At 42.4% G+C, this 17,324-nt stretch overlaps 1 protein-coding gene across 1 annotated transcript in view; it reads left to right on the top strand.

Annotated features, from left to right (window-relative positions):
- The first annotated feature begins 344 nt into the window (after positions 1–344).
- The window catches only part of bckdhb (branched chain keto acid dehydrogenase E1 subunit beta), a 57,111-nt gene continuing 40,131 nt past the window's right edge, over positions 345–17,324 (top strand). Inside the window, exons 1-7 of the mRNA XM_064342473.1 lie at positions 345–578; positions 1,399–1,476; positions 1,762–1,830; positions 9,964–10,097; positions 11,707–11,862; positions 13,150–13,258; positions 16,660–16,757. Coding sequence (XP_064198543.1) covers positions 380–578; positions 1,399–1,476; positions 1,762–1,830; positions 9,964–10,097; positions 11,707–11,862; positions 13,150–13,258; positions 16,660–16,757 — 843 coding nt within the window. The 5' untranslated portion in view covers positions 345–379. The remainder of the gene's footprint in view (positions 579–1,398; positions 1,477–1,761; positions 1,831–9,963; positions 10,098–11,706; positions 11,863–13,149; positions 13,259–16,659; positions 16,758–17,324) is intronic.

Raw genomic sequence — 17,324 nt, 5'->3', positions numbered from 1 at the left:
CAAAAAAAAATCACCACTCAGTTGGGAGGTTTGTTGCTAATTAATAAATTGCCCCATAAACCAGCAGGCGCTGGAGTCCATTCAACTTCTAATTTGAGAGTGGAACCTACCTGTGATTCAAACGGAGGCCGTTCATCTATCTTCCATTTCCTGTTTGGCATAAGAACTTAAAGTTTTTCAGCAGGGAGAGTTCCGGTAACGTAAGCTGTTAAAGAGATATAACGCCGAATGGATATGAACTTCTTGGCAATACGCTCTCTAATAAAATAGAATCTCTGATCAAACAGAACACCACCCCCCTCTGCAACCAATCAAACGACTTTGTGTCGGCTTCATGCTTCTGACGTCATAATCCCCTTCCTGGTCAGACACAACAGCAATGGCGGCCGCGGCACGGTTTCTTTTAAGGACAGCGGGCTCCTCTAAAGCCTCCATCACAAATGTAAACAGCGGATTGCACGGCAAATATGGAGCTACTTTACTAAGAGTGTCTCCCAGTTGCAACCTTCTTGCGAAAACGCAAAGAAGATACGCAGCTCATTTCACCTTTCAACCCGAGTCTGTCCAAACAGAATATGGTAAGAATGCCCTTGTTTTCTGCTCTTGTCTTTGTTTTACCTAAGAAAAACTGCTGATTCGCTTTAGTAAAACTAAAATGCAGATCGAATGGTTGTGATATTTTTACCTGGGTATAAAGTACTGTCATTTATGTTTAGCTAGCTGGCTAACAAGATGCATACACTTCCTTGCTGGATTGAATTGTCTGTCTGTGTAGCCTACGTTTTTTGAATATGTTGAGTTTTGTTGTTTTTAGTTCCGTTTACTATTTTTCATCCAGTGGTATCATCACGCTACGTGTATGCTTTGATGATTTTAGCTAAATGCTACTTTTTCATTCATTTTTGTGACTAAAGATCACATTTTATGGATTTAACGTAATTTTGAGACAAGGGGGTGTAATGTCTGCTTTTTAAATATAAACACGCGTTCTGATATAACTATTATGCACCGCATATGTTGCGTTTAACCTTGTGTAATGTTCAAGAGTATTAACGTGGTGAAGGATGATATGTTTAAAAGCATCAATTACATGAAAATGGGCAAAAAAGAACATCTAACACAAAGTTTCCAGCGGCAGTGCTCTTATTGTCAGAAGAGATTTGGTGGATTGTGATGTTAGTAAATGTGATGTCAGTGTTATGTGGACTGTTTTTAATTGTGTCTAGCCTGCAGTAATCATATGACACCTTATCATATCAGAGTTCAGTGATCACTGACACTAATGAAGTATTGTTCAAGAACAGGAAAAGTAGTGAAGTGACTGTGCTGGTTCTTGTTTAGTAATAATGGTGGTCCATTTACATATTGCTAAGATTTATGAATTTTCTTCACATGCAGGCCCCACTCAGAAGATGAACCTTTTCCAGTCTGTAACCAGTGCCTTAGATAACACCCTTGCCAGTGACCCCACTGCAGGTAGGATGCCATACTCTGTTGCACAGTGCTGTCACAGATTGAACAGACAGATGTTGAGACATTTTTAGGGTTCTCTGCGTGTGTCTGCTTTTTTATTTCAGGTTTTTCTAGCTTTAAAATTGCGCGTGATCTTGAAGAATAACACGTAAATTGAATAGTTCACAACTGTGTTTAGGTTTGTGCAAGTTTGTGCTAGTTCAGCACATATTGACCAGTCATTTTGATAATTTACTTCTGCTGTGTTCGTGTTGTGTTTTATTCTTTTGCCTGTTGCTTGTGTTCCAGTTATCTTTGGTGAGGACGTGGCCTTCGGTGGGGTGTTCCGGTGTACCGTGGGGCTGAGGGATAAGTATGGTGAGTACATTTGTACTTATTTTCCACTTTCATTTGCAGTACATGCTGAGGGGTGTGTCACAGGCCACAGAGAAATAAAAGAAGCGTCTGTCCACACTGTCTGTGATTTCTGAAGACTTTACAGGTTGCTGAAGGGAAGAGACCTGGGTTTTGGGCTGCCTTGTGTGTTCCTTTCAGTTAGACTATTGCTGTGAGGTTTTTTTTTTAAAAACGGCCGTTTCTCATCATGAAAAATGTGCAGTGTCGTATTTAAGGCAGGCTGTGGCCATGGGAGCTATGCTGTTTGTAGCTGTACTGACTGCACAGTGTGTCAGAAGGATGTTAAATGCTGTGTAGGCCATTGGAAACCTCAAACCTTCAGAGTTGTGGGAAGTAGGAAATAGATCATAAAACACAGTCCAAAAATGTTTTTGCAATACTATACCAGTACATTACAGTAAACCTGAAGGAAGTAGTTTGTCATTCAATACTCAGAGTTCTACAGCAAACCTGGAGAAACTAGTCTGGCAGCACGTGGCACCCAGCACGTGCCAGTTTATGAATGTGCAGATCAATTTCACATATTTCCGACCTGTTTGGACTAGGAAAAGAGGCAAGGAATGAAAGCAAGGAGTTAAAAAAAATAAGCAGTTAGAACACACCCTTTGTGAGGGGAGGAGGGGAGTGGAGGAAAGGAGAGGACGTGGAGGAGTGAAGAAAATTGGGACAGCTTGTCTGCTCTGTCATCAAGGGTGACAACGAATATTTATGAAATAGCCCTATCATAATTGTTATATACACTGAGACAGCCTACGTTGCCTGTTCATTCCATCTAACATAGACTAATTCAGAAATATTTCCATAGATTAGTGAAACGTCGCTTCATATTATGTATTAATGCTCGGTGTTCAGAAAAACAATTTCCCACTGTAACATCTCAAATCAAATTTGTTGGTAATAAATACGTCCTTTGGAAATGGTTGGTTTAAATAAATTAATTCATGCATATGCGCACATTGAAATAATGGTAGCTGCCATGCTTGTTTATTATTAGTCATGCTTGTTTATCTGACATTCATTCACAAGCAAATAAATGCCTGTTTAATTTCTCTGCCATCTCCGCTTTCTAAAGTTTGGATTGTGTCAGATACTGTGGTCTTTTGATCCCTGTTGGTATGAGCTCGATGGTGTGAAAAGACTTCCGCGGTAGCGTACATTGATGTGTCCTTCACCAGGAGGAGGCATGGAGCCAAGTTTGAAGCCACTTCACTCATCTCCTCCAATATTGGGACACTGGAGGGAGGGAGGACACAAATATTGGTTTCCGGGGCACGGTGGAGAGGAGGTGGTAGTGGAGGAAAGGAGGATGCATTTCTCGAGTATTGGGACTTGAGAAATGCATCATCTTTGTCTCCCCTTGTTTTTCTTGCATGCTGGCAAGAGGTCACACTAGCCTCTTTATCAAACACCTTGTCAAACAATTATCCCATTAACACCACCATAAAATTAGTGAGATATAAATTTTATAGCATTTCGGAGTACAAGCGAACATCAGGGCGCTAGCTAGAGTAAGCGATTGCCATGGGTTGGTTAAGACCTAGAGCTGAGGATTTGACAGGACTTACAACCTAACATGCTGTTAATTAGAGCATCATTGCTTAAGCGTTTGGTAAAAGCGCTATATAAATGCAGTCCATTTATGTTAAATTTAGTTTGATTGCTTACTGTTGTGGTCATGCTGCAGTGTTTTTAAATGTTGTACCTAGGCCTGGTTTGATTAGAAGCAGTGGGTAATGCCCACATTAAAAATGAGAGTGGTTATATAATATTTAACTGTTCTCATTTAGTTAAATATTCATTATTCAACTAATCAATCATGGCCTTGAGTAGAATCAGGTGTCTTAGTGCTGGGCTAAAACAAAAACCTGCACTCAGTGAGCCTTTTTGTACAAGAATGGACACCCCTGCTTTATATGGTTACATTTTTCTTTTTACTGCAGTCATACTCAATTTTGATCCTTGAGAGTCAGTGTCTGCTGGTTTTGTATTTTTCTTAAGATCACCAACCAATGCAGACTCAAGAAACCAGGTGACCTGAGTTAACTGCAATCAACTGCTTTAACTGATCAATTGCTGTGCCTCTCAAGTGCTGAGTAACATCGGAAGCCAGCAGTCCCTGTGACTCTTCAGGACCAGGAGTGAGGCCCACTGGCTCAAAGACATGCTTTTCATAGCATTTAAACTTCCATCCATGTTCACTTGCCATCCTGAGTCTCCCCATATTAGATCAACTCTTGTTTGTAAATGTCTCCATTATAAACTTAGTTGGATGAACAGTCACTTAACTGTGCTGTTAGGGTGCCTATGGAGACACCTTGAGGATAACCATTGAAATACAAGTTTAAATCCCTGCAGTAAACATGGTGGAGACAAACTGGTGACCCTGCTTACTCTGTCGTGCGTAATGTGTAATCATGCTGTGACCACTAGATGGCAGGCACACACTGCAAAACTCTTGCAGTTTATGTCAAACAGGTAAAAAAGAAATTCAATGTTGAGATTGGTGTTAAACTGAAAATTAGGCTTCATTTAACCTCACTTATTTATTCTTGTTTATATACACAAGCCCTGGGTATTTTATATCAGTGGTACCAAAGTAGTTTAAACTTTATTTAGAGGGAAAGGAATGGTATTAAGATAATACTATATTCTCAGTTTCAGGTTTGTTCTATCTTTGCAGGGTAGTGCATCTACAGGTGCTAAAAAAACTAATTCTCAGTGCAGTGATGCAACCTACAGGCTAATAGTTAAAAGGCCATTGTGTTCCCAAGGGAGTGAGGGTTACTGTCTGCAGGATGTTCCCCAAGTCACAAGTGCCATGCGCACAGTATTGGAGTCCTCCAGCAGAGTGCAGAGAATCTATGGCTGTCTGTATTCCAAAGGAGGGACATGTTAGTTTGTGAACTCCAGAACCAAATCCAGCAAATATAATGTAGCATTTGCAAACTAGAGAGAAATAATAAATTTGGATATCAGAAGGCTCCAGTATGTTTACATTAAGAGGACTGCTGCCACCTTGTCCTTGCATTGGACCAGCTGGGGTTTTTTAAATTTATTTTGAACTGATACCAGAGTTGTTTTTGCTTAGTTGCACTTGTCCCCTGCTATGGCCCCCCATTTTCTCCACATTACTGCTCCTCCTCCTGATTCTACACAGGGAGCCCTGCAGTTCGGAGGATAGGCCCATCCATTACTGTTTAACGGTAATTCATGTTTGAGTGATGAACATTGTGTGCTATTTTGTAATCAAACATCCCTTTTCACGAACTGGCCTGGTTTTTTAATGATGTGGTTTAATGTTGTAATCATTTAGCCACATTGTAGGGCTGGGATACCAGGGCTCTGTTCCTACATCAAAAAAGTGCTACTACTGAAAGCCCCAGCTTGCCGCATTGGTGTGAGCATGTGGGACATTAGGATGGGCCCATAAGAGTGTGGGGACGCACTCAGTCAAAGCAGAATATGGTGTAATGATCACCTGGCACGTGGGGTCACACCATGAGTAAGAGTTTTATAGCACAAAATGTCTGCCTTGCCATGGAGGCCAGTCTTTTGGCAATCTGGTAATGTTTGCGGTGTGGAGTGGGAGACTAGGGTTCGGTTCCCACATCTGAACATCTGAGTAAGCTCCGTCTGCTTGAAAACCTCCATTTGCCACAGAAGGAATCCTGGCCGGCTAAGCCCACCCAATCCTTGTGATGAGGCCAATTATGGCTTGCTGTGATGGACTCCCAGCCATAGTAGTCTATTGACATAGCTGGGACTCACACAGCTTGTTTTTATTCATCTCGCTTACATCATTACCTAATGTAAAAATACATTTACTCAGCAAATAGAGGCTCAAAGGGGTGGGTTGTTTACACATCTTTTTAAATAAAAGGGGAGAGTAGAAGGAAATAGTAACTTGAAGAAATTCATTTAAAAGAAGTATGCATGCCTAAATAATCTGCTTTGTTGAGGCTTATCTGTGCATTTGGTTCAAGTGAACGTTCCTTTATGTTGCTATTTGTTTCCTTCTCTTTGCTCCAGATATTGCCAGCAAGCTTTCCTCTGAAGCAACAGAGAGTCGGTTTACAATTGGTCGGAAATGGTCTTGCAACTTCTACCGGTTAATCTAATTGCAGGTTTATGGAGAAATATTGAATGTGGTGCACTTTGTGGACACAAAAAGAGAGATTCCTTATTTTCTATGGGTAGGCTGTAGCTTCTCTAGCCCCTACTGTTGGCACCTGCATTCAGTTGATATCACATTATTTTCATCATAACATCTCATATTCTGATATACATGGATTTTTTTTTTTCCCCTCTGGAAAGATGAAAAATATTGACAGATGTTTTATATATACAGAATTTCTGGAAAACTCCCTTTTAAGAAAAATCTTTAAAAACAAAAATGAAACTAAATGCATGATCTGTGTTTGCCATTATTGACTGTTTGTTGTAGCATATATCCGATATTTAAATTCATGTGTATTTATTGATACATAAACATAATCTCCTCCATGCCCCGGAAACCAATCTTTGTGTCCTCCCTCCCTCCCTCCACTGTCCCAGTATTGGAAGAGATGATGTTCTCTCCCTCGCCTGCTTAACTAATGTGTGCTGAGTGTTCTCGCGCAAAATGGCTACCGTGCATCACCTAGGTGGGTGCTACACATTGGTGGTAGGTGAGGTGAGTTCCCACTCATCACTGTAAAGCACTTTGAGTGTTCAGGAAAGTGCTATATAAACGCAATTATACATTCATTCATTCATTCATTCAGACTAGCAAAGCAGCTTCAAACTTCTTTCCTAACTTTCTCCCAGCAAAGGATACATCAGCGTACGCTACCACGGAAGACTTTTCACATTTCTGCATGACATAGTCATGTTCAGGTAACGTTCACGCCCACAGAGATTCAGGTGACGTTCACGCCCATTCAAATTTAAGAAAGCGGAGATGGCCGAGAACTTGAATTGCCCCAATTATGCAACCATGCCAAATTTGTGCACGGTTAAGTAGGTTATTATCACTAAGCAGGCTAGATTGGGGGTTGGCGATTAATGGACATTGTTACCAGAAATAAACAGCCAAATACAAAAAATCTCTTTTGGCAGGGGCGGGCCACCCAGATAAATAGAATGTGTGGAAAACACTGATGAATACATACATAGATGTTTGAAGCCATTAGTGCCACCTGTGGAAAGGGTATCCTCTGCAAATGAATGTACTTATCTCCATGCACACCTGCTCTTGTGAGTAAAATTAGGATGTTGAGTAAGATTAGGAATAGTATGTTATACATTCTACCAATCAACTCAAGTACACCTGAATATCTGAATATAATATGGAAATGAACTATTTATAATGTTTGCTGTGACACAATGTATAATCCCATACATTTCCATATCTACAAATGAATTTGCATTCAGCTGTAGAAGAATATTTTACAGTGCAAGTTCATGAGTTTTACAGTTGAAGCACAGAAATCATCTGCGTATGCTGTGCGAATGGGCAGCCTTTCTCTGTGTTGATCGTAGGAAGCATTTGATTTATGTTATTAGTATCATTCAATGTATTTTTTGGTGATGAATCAAAGTCTGGACATCGAAGTGGCATTTCATTTTGTTGGCTTTGGACGTGCTTCTGTGTTTTGGGTGTAATGTCTAAAACAAAGACATGAGCTGGATCTCTCCGTTAATTCTTACTGTATAAAGCCAACCCCAAGACTTTGTAGTGAATTTCTTTTTAATACTCAATTTGTTGGTGTATTTTTTGTACTTTTCCATTTCTAACTGTGATGTTCCAGCTGGAAGTCCCACTCTTTTCAGATCGATTCCAAAATACACTTAGGGACTTAGAAGCTGGAAGAATAGTTTTTCATGCATATGGGTGTGGGTGTATGCAGTATCTTGAAAATGTGGGTGTTTTTTCCTCTTGTACTCAGTATTCTTTTTATTAATTAGTATTTATTTATTTATTTATTTACTTTTTTGAACCAGGAAATTGATGCAAATAATCTCTTTTTATAATTGATGTGTCTGTTCAGGAAATACTTTATTTTCTTTTTTTAATGTGCCATGAATTCATGTGCCATGAGTTTTTACTGGCTGAACCCAGGATTACTGAAAAAATCTAAATTTGGCTAAACTAACAGGCTTATATACAATTTAATCTCTCAAAATAGAGAAAATACCATATAAAATAAGTGACTGTGCGAATGAAGGTGACATATTGCTTTTTGAAATGAAAGTTAATGTTTTAGAATGTCATGGACATTTGTTTTCAAAATAACAAAAACGTCTCTTTAAGTTCTCTGTAAAGCAGTTGTTCCAATAAAAGGATTTGTTTCATGTGGAAAAGGAAATGTATAATGCATGGTTTGCATTCAGTTCACCATAACTGTAGATTTCAGGCAAGAATTATACAAAACAATTTCATGCTATTCCGGTAAAAATGTTATTTTTCTTGTAGAATGGCCCACAAATTGTGCGCTCTGCTATACAGTACAGTGGGGAGATGGTTTTGACCATTTTAGTAAGAGCTGTACTGCAAAGTGCAGGCACAATAAATACTCCTTTTGCCTTTTTGTTTTTTAATTGACGTCAGAGGTGTTGACATTTTGTGAAGGATCGTTTATTTCACTGTCATGTATTTTGAAAAAGCTGATTTTTGTGCTCATTGGATTTGTAAATCTCCATAATCCTTTGACATGGTACACTGATTGCCAGGAGACAGCACTTGAAGACGTATCCATGGTGACACATACTCTACGCTGCTAAACACAACTCACCCGCAAGGCTTTTAACCTGAACCGAAACTGTAGTGGTATCTGAGCCTGGTCCATTTTGTCCCCAACTAATGCATAACAGACAGTCAGTTAGGATGCAGGACATTGTGTAAATGTTATATGCACTGTTTTTTTGGCTTTCCCTCCGTTTATGTGGCGATTAGATGGAGCTTAAATGACAGCGCGAGGCGTTGCCAGCCAGCTCTTTTTGAAGTTCTCAGGAACTGATTGTACTTTCAAAAACAATAAAGCATAAATTTTCCTTATTTTTCTATAATAGACGTTCTTGAATATTCTAAATTGCAGATGGTAATTGTCAGCGGAGTGGGTGTTGTTTTCCAAAAAACGGTCAAATTGGCACGCGCTGTATTCGTAGTTCTCACAGTATGCAGAGCTGGTCTAAATTTATGGTCGTCCCAGTGTACTGAAATGGCCTGAATGAACCCTCTGCACTCTGCGTTACATCGCACTTTATAGCTTTGGCCATATCTTTTTATATTTGCAGCAGTTAATGCTAATTTGTAGCAGTGTGCATATAATCAAACTATTCACTTTCATGAATGAAACGTTCTATTAGAGAGCGATTCAGATTGAATCAGCGGTGCGGAGGGTTATCTGGGGTTAGTGCAGGGCCAGCATGCAGAGAGAATGGACGGAGGCCAGAGTGAAAAATAACCGTTCCTGCCTAAATTTAAAGGCCTTTGCTGCGGCTCATTGTTAAATTGCAGGGTGGAGGATGGAAACTCATCCGTCCTTTTAATAAGAATGAGTGCAGTTGCGTCATGTTCTGCCCTGGCTGAACACTGAACCCTTTCTGTCTGAACGCTGCAGTTTGCCATGGTTCTGTTTATCCACCACATCCAAAGAGTTTTGACAAGAGGACGCTGCAGTGCAGGAGGTTTGCATGCAGTCGTGTCGGTTTCAGTCTAAATCCTACAAAGGGGGTTCTGGGGTGGCGTACGGTGGTGGTAGGTAAAGTTTCACTTGAAGGAGGTGCATCCTGGACAGCAATGTTGTTTCATTTACTGGCCTGTGACTGGCCAGCTTGCCATATGAATTCAGCTTTTTTATTTTTCAAAATCTGCTGTTAATTATCTACTCCGAAATAAAGTCGCTCTCAATTCGTTCAGTGAATAGATGCGGCCAAAATCACTGCTCCATCGCCGCCAATATTGCAGATGGTGATGTAAAGCTGTCACATGTTTGGTTGTGACTCAAGTGCTCGGCCAACCGGGGCGTGATGAGGTGGTCATGTTGGAATTTCTGGAAACCTAATATTGGAAATGACATTCCCTGATTCTGCTCTCCCCACTCCTTCCCCAAGGTAAAGACCGCGTCTTCAACACCCCACTCTGTGAGCAGGGCATTGTGGGCTTCGGAATAGGCGTGGCAGTCGCCGGAGCGACCGCCATTGCAGAGATCCAGTTTGCAGATTACATCTACCCTGCCTTTGATCAGGTGGGTGGAGTTAGTAATTATACTTTTCCTTTGATCACATGAGTCAGTAATTCTAACCTGCCTTGAGAAGATAATTGAAGATTCATTTTGATAACCCCTGGCAGCCACAGGTTATGAGACAGTGATTCCATGAAGTCTGATTAGAAGTTGATGAGTTTTTTTTTTTTTTGGTCTTCCATGCCCTATGTTTGGTGGGGGTATTAACTGTTGTGAGATTAGTGCTGGATACCAGGTCTCATTGTGTTCTTTAGTGTTTCTCAACATCTGCCTCATTTGCCGTATATAATCCGCTTTATTAAGATCAGTATTCCTGTGAATTATGCCTTAAAATTATAATTACACACACGTACAAAGAGAATACTGCCATAATGCACACCAGTTAACTGAACCCATGCGAATGATAAATCGTGCTGGCGAGCAGCATAACCCCCTTTAGCGTATTGATTTTTTTGAGTGTAATGCAGTTATACTATTGTTTAGCTTTAATTACAGCAGCAACGAGCGGAGGAAACAGAATTAGCATGCTAAAGGAGCTGAGCTCCCTCATACGCGTGTAGCAGAGAACAGTGTTCAGTCTGAGGCTCTTGCAGAGACAGACACCCCTGCCTCCGGTACCGCAGGAGTGCGGTTTCTGTGCACCCGTTTAGGCTGGTGGTAAATGACTAACGCGCCGGGGACGGTGTAGAGCTGGAGCAGGTAACGGAGCGGTGACGTGGCCGCCGTCGGCGGTGTCTGAATACAACGGACGGAGAGAAAGGGAGGGAGGAGGGGAGGGAGACGGATGGGTCTGACCAGCTGTGAGTCACAGCGACACAGGCAGGGCACTGAGCGTGAGGGCTGTTATTAACGTATTCTCGGAATTCTCCTTTGGAGCGCCAAAGCAGACTGACCCAGAACCCGCGCGTGCCTTTTAGCGTTCTGCCGTCTTGGCGGTCACAGCGTCGCTGCTGTTCAGTGTCCTCACCACAGTCAGGACACAGTGAATTTCTTTTTTTTTCTTTTCTTTTTTACTGTTTTGTCACCTCAAGATTAGGGGGGCTTGAGGGTTTGGGAAATGAGCTTGTCACAGACGTGGGGCTGCAGACACCAGTCACATGTTCCACTGGTGCCTTCTCTTCCTGCTCTTCGGACTGAAATAGTACTTAAATGATGTCAAATTCTGAAGTCCCTGGGTGGCTCAGGGTATAGCGGTGCTCCCTATGAGAGCAGGTCAGGAAGCTTGATATTGTAGATGTCATCCTTGATTGTACTGTTAGCCACCTCTGATGGTGAATGAAAATAAAACATTATGTTGATGAGCTAGACAACTGTTTTTGAGCTAGCGCTGTTTTTGTTCAACTCATAAATCAGCTGTTCACATATGCCCTTGACTTGAATTGTTTCCGTAAAAATCCAGCTATGTGATTGGGTATGAGTAGGATTATAAAATGTGTAAGTTCATGTGTCAGTTTGAAATATGCAGAAACCCAAGCTAGTCTCAGGTGGCTGTTCCTTCTAAAATAATTCAGTTGTCTAAATCCGCCTGCTTGAGCCCGTCCATTCCCCTTTCTGTCTCTGTTATTTTTTCTGATTGCTTTTGATGTTGTTTTTTTCCCTCGCTTGTCTCCAGATTGTGAACGAAGCGGCCAAGTACCGCTATCGCTCTGGTAACCTGTTTGACTGTGGGAACCTGACCATCCGGGCGCCGTGGGGGTGCGTGGGGCACGGCTCTCTCTACCACTCCCAGAGCCCAGAGGCTTTCTTTGCCCACTGCCCGGGCATCAAGGTGGGTCTCTGTCACCCGAGTACTCTTCTGACCAACTGGAGCCTCTGTATCACCAGTACACAAACATCTCCATCACCTGTAACCGCTGCCAAACTCCATTAACCGCCTGAAACCTGTATTTCACCTGTTCCTAAGCTCCACCAGTCGAGCTCACCTTTTGACTTTGTGCCATGTAGGAGATGTCAGAATTCTCTTTTGTGTAATGTAAATTGAACAAATGTAAAATGGAAGTAAAAAATGACCACTGTTTTTAGCTAGAAACACTCAATAAAGCACTTTGGAGGGCCTCTTATTGTTGTCGAAGGTAAAGCTAATTACTGTTCAGTCCTGCAAATAATTTATGAAGAAGGACCCCAGAGCTTGCAAGGATGTCGTATTCACTTGCACTGCGGGGGAAGTGCTCACAGTTTTGTATGCACCGTCCCATAAAGACCCATTCAGTGTTTTTGGTTCAAATGAGATGTAGATCGTATGAAAACCACAGAGCACAAATACGGATAGCCCGCAATTAATGTTTAAAAAAATAACCCCAAAAAAACACATTTTCCATATGTGTTTGTGTTGTTAAAATGCTAGTACTCTTTTGGATATCTTTGCCAGTGTTTGCCTTCATGTGCTCAAAATAGAGCCCAAAGTGTTTTGCAAGTGTTTGAACAAATACAGGTGAATTTCTCCAAGTGAACACACCTCATTAAGTGGAAAGCAGTTGAGATTTCCACCTCAAAACTGAGCTAGTGTGTACAGCTTGAATACCAGTCATTTGCCGTTTTTCCGTCAGTAATGTCAGGATAATGCGACACTTGTTGGCTGCACTGGTAATATAATAATTCAAATTAATGTGCATGACAGTGTAGAGAGTTATCTCTGGCTTCATCTCAATGTGATTTAATGGACTGAGTGTACTGGGAGTTTGCAGTATTGTTTTAGTGCGAGTATTCTGCCAGCACAAGCAGCAGTAGCAGCCACATCATTAGGAGAGACGGAGCAGGGCTGAGTGGTTGGCACAAAGAACGTTCAGGAACGTCAGGTCTTTTTTCACCAGACCTGAGACATTCTGCGTGGGTATGAACCAGCCCAAAACCGCATGTTAAAATTTTGGGCCCAATTCCAGCCCTGTCTTGGCAATTAGGGTTTCAGGTAGATCCCTGCTTTTGATTACACATGCTCACATTTGCACACCCTTGTGAGTATTTACACTGGAGACCTTGATTCCTGTGGTTTTGATCACAGCAACGCTGTGTTGCATCGGTGTACATGTGTGGATTGTTGGTGCTCTTGTTCCCTCAGGTGGTGATTCCCAGGGGGCCAGTCCAGGCTAAAGGCCTACTCCTGTCCTGCATCGCAGACAAAAACCCATGTATATTCTTCGAACCCAAGATCCTCTACCGCGCAGCAGGTACCTTTGCAGGGCTCTGTGTGAGTGCGCATTAGTATGTGTGGGTGCAGGTAGAGCCCTGTGTTCAATCACAATATCTTACTGGAATATTTAACATGCACTGTACGTTGTGGTGAGCAAAGTGGCTTGCTAACTAAAATGATCTGTAAGCAGGCAATGCTGGAGCCAGCGTCTCTTTTCTGTGGCTCTAGTCATCTTTAGTCGCACTCAACCAAAAACTCTCTTGCAGGATTCAGCCACTACCAATCTTCCCCAATTATTATTATTATTATTATTATTATTATTATTATTATTATTAGTAGTAGTAGTAGTAGTAGTAGCAGCAGCAGCTGCAGCAGTAGTATGCACTGATTTATAAATTATTTTAATAATTATAATAAATTATTATTTTTATTTGTAGTAGTATTAGTAGTATTGTCATTACATTCATTGGGTGAGGCTGTCAGATAGTTGGACTGATTTGTGTGCATACTAACTGTATGTGTTTTCCGACCATTGATGTGGTTACCAGTGACTACGTGACAATAGCACATGGTCACTGGTCAATGCTGAAGCACACGACACATTACGAACCTTTGACCCATAATGAACCACAGAAAATGCTGCCTTATCTATTTATTTATTTTGCCCTCACTCTCCAGTATGGCTCCCTCTTCATCTTTCTCTCTTTCTATCTCTCTCTTCTTCTCTCTCTCACCTTCTCTTTATTTCGCTTGCTATATTAGCATGATGAGAATTAAGTGTTTCCTGAGGATTTATGATAAGAAGATACAATACTACTTTTCACAATAAAATAGCCTAAAAACAGGAAGTAGAAACAACAGGAAAAAAGTCCATTTAAATATGTTCTTTAATGAACAGTATAACCCTCCCTTCTCCCACAACTCCATCCTCTTCCTGCTCCCCTCTTCCTCCATTTTTCTCTCCCTCCTCCTTTTCCACTGGCTTGTTTCCAGGGGTTATCTGAGTTTCTCTTTATATCTGTGGTGACGCTCACAATTCCCCACATTCCACAGCAGGAGCAGTTGGTATGTTACGCCTTTTTTTGCGCAAGTCTGTTCACAGAATTACATCATGTTTTTCTCCATTTATTTTAAATGGGCTTTTCCTTTCCAGTGTAAGGGGGGGGGGGTTTGGGTGGGCTAATCCACAGATCATACGTGGATGTCTTAAATAGGTCTATATTTGAGAAAATGATCCTAATTACTTCCTAGAAAAGATTCCACTGACATTCTATTAGACCTCTGTCAGTGAGAGACATCATAAGAAAAGAGAGAGGGGAAAAATCAGAGGGAAAGAGTAGGGTGTGATTCTTTACTGTACTTGGAAAAGGGGGAAAAACTGACTGGAATGACAGCCGTTGTTTGTGTGGGCAGTTTGAATCATTCCACCTGTAAATTTCTGGCTGACGCGTTCATTCCTTCCTTTTCCATCCTTTCATTCAAGCTTTCCAGCCGTCTCTCCCCCCGGCCCAAACGCATCGCAAAGCCGATTCCTTCACACTGCTTCCCCTCGTACGGCGAGATGGCGAAAAACAGACCGTGAAAAACAGAGGCGAAGTCCTTTTAAGACCGAGCAAGCTCAAATGACACGTTTCCGAGAAGCCCACATTTTCACGCGAAAAATGGCCCCCCTGTGAATGGCTCCTCAGGGGAGAGGCCGTGCTTAAAAGCCACATCATATCCTCAGCGCGTACTGCTAAAATACTTAAACACTGGTCTCAGTTTTGTGAAACCCTGCCATAAAAAAATGCATAAGGTTTTTTGTTTTTGCGTATAATTACGGGCCATAACTGATCCTATTGTTTGCGTTTTTCCCTGCCGCTGGCACACGGTCTGTTGACGTCCTGTGGCAGCTCCTCTCTCACCACATGGTTATGGCTGCTTTGGGCTTGCCAAAGCAAGAGCGGTGGGACGCATATCAAACGTCTCACACCCTCCAGCAGAGTGCATGTGTGCTGCACACCAAAGGGCTCTACTGTAAATATTTACCTCCTCTGCAATGGCGCTTCTCTGATTATAAGGGAAACGAATGGATGTCATGACTGGGGTCATGATGAGTGTGTGTTTGTGTGTGTGTGTATGTGTGTGCGTATGTCTGCGTGTATCTATGTGAGACTCTTTTTAGTTCACAGAAATAGTCATCGTCTTCACAGGTCCAGGTTGCTGTTGGTGAGAAATCCACCAGTTTTTTTTTTTTGGCTTTTTATTGGCCACCTCTAGCATCTGTGTCGCCACAACTCTAGCTGTAGCAAACATACTGTTGAAGTGGTCACTCATTTTTTTGCATTGGATGTTATCTTGTGTCTGCACACTATTACCTGCATGTGATTTCTTGGTTATTTTATACAGAGCAGATTTATGTGAGGTTCCTTGCTAATGGTCTGTTACAAGTGTTTTTGCTGGTGAAAAAACCGGCCCTTCTCCAGACCAGAATCCCCTGGCCTAGCTTCAGGGTTTCGGCCTTTAAGCCCTGTTCCGTTAACCCTAATCAATCACAAATTGCTGATGGGGAGTTGGCATCTGAGCCTGGGGCCCTCTGGTGATCGTTTGGCTGCCCCCCCCCAGCCAAAACGCATAGATGGAGCCTCCTTGAAGCAAGGTGCTGGAAGAGGACCAAACCAAGACCATGGCATGCTCAGATTAGCTTCATTACCACCAACCCTTTACTCTTTTACTTGCATACGGTGCCATAAACTACATGACTGCGGCAACGGCCCCATTTGAAGTGTTGGAGCTTTCATTTTGGCCGACTGTGAGCTCAAGCTGCATTTTGGATATAATTGGCTTTAGTCACTGGGAGGTCAGCATTTTTCATGTATTGTGCACACGCTGATGTGTTTTATTTGTTTATTTCCTGTAGTGACAGCCTTGTGCATGGCAATGTGAATGATACTTCACATACTGATCCTTTATAAGCTTGATATCTTTCCCATGGATCAACTTTAGTTCCCAGCCAGGAAATTGAAATTGCAACGTTCTGGTTATGAATACGGGTCATTTGAAAATATAAAGGACATGCACATGTGTAGTCTATAACTCACACGTGAACAGTTCTGTTCTGAGTCTTTCATTTATAGAGAGAGCTCCATCCCTAGAGCTCTGAAATACTTTGTCGGCGGGGGACTGTTTCTGTCCCAGAAACTGCCCACACTCCTGATGCTGTGTTCAGTGATAACTGCAGTGATGCTCATTCTACATGCATTTTGGAATTGCTTCTATAATGTGTCTTTGTGTGTTAATTTTAGGGAGGAATGGCAATCGTTGGTTTTTGTGTGCATATTTGTGACCGCACGCTTGTGTGGTTTGGATACATTTTGCCATGTGGGAACTGCGTTCTTGCGTTTGGGATGCGTTCTGTCTGCATTTGGGATAACCTCTTGTGTGTATTTGTTTTCACAGTGGATCAGGTTCCTGTGGAGCCTTATCAGATTCCACTCTCAGAGGCTGAGATCCTGCAAGAAGGAAGTGATGTCACATTGGTTGCCTGGGGAACGCAGGTGGGTGAAGGGGGAGGGGCCATTGAGCCATACATTGTTCCCTGAAGTGTTCAGATCAGTGACATTCACACCACTGGGGGGAAAGGGGGCTTACAGCCAACTTCATTAAGCCCCTGTGTCTCCCAGCAGGCCTTCTCTGCAGGGGCTCGAGTCCAGTGAACCCCTCATTGTCAGACCGAGCCGTATCTTGCGAACGAGCAGCCAGGCAGGGTTCTCCAGAGAGCGCTGGTGGAGCTCGCCCACCCATCGCTTTGTGCTGCTGCTGTTCCATTCTGCCTTTTCTCTTTGCAAAGGGGATTACCGCCTGAGAGGCTGCTTCTGACAAAGCGCCTTTCCTCAATTAACGGGATAATCCCGGCCAAACAAAGAGTCTAATGTGGAACCCGTGCAGAATGAACTCGGTGACCGTTACAGCCTCCGTCTTCAGCTACGGGAAACGCTGTAAGGGGGTGCACGGAGACACAGGGGCGGTTAGAGCACAGGCTTCCCGACGCAGGAGAGGGCAGAGAGGACACAGTCTCATCGGACAGAGAACAGAGAGGACACAGGCTCATTGGGCAGAGAGCA

The sequence above is a fragment of the Anguilla rostrata genome, chromosome 1, assembly GCF_018555375.3.
Source record: "Anguilla rostrata isolate EN2019 chromosome 1, ASM1855537v3, whole genome shotgun sequence".
Lineage (NCBI taxonomy): Eukaryota > Metazoa > Chordata > Actinopteri > Anguilliformes > Anguillidae > Anguilla > Anguilla rostrata.
The sequence above is the reverse complement of the archived record's forward strand: the minus strand, read 5'-3'. Positions and strand labels throughout refer to the sequence as shown.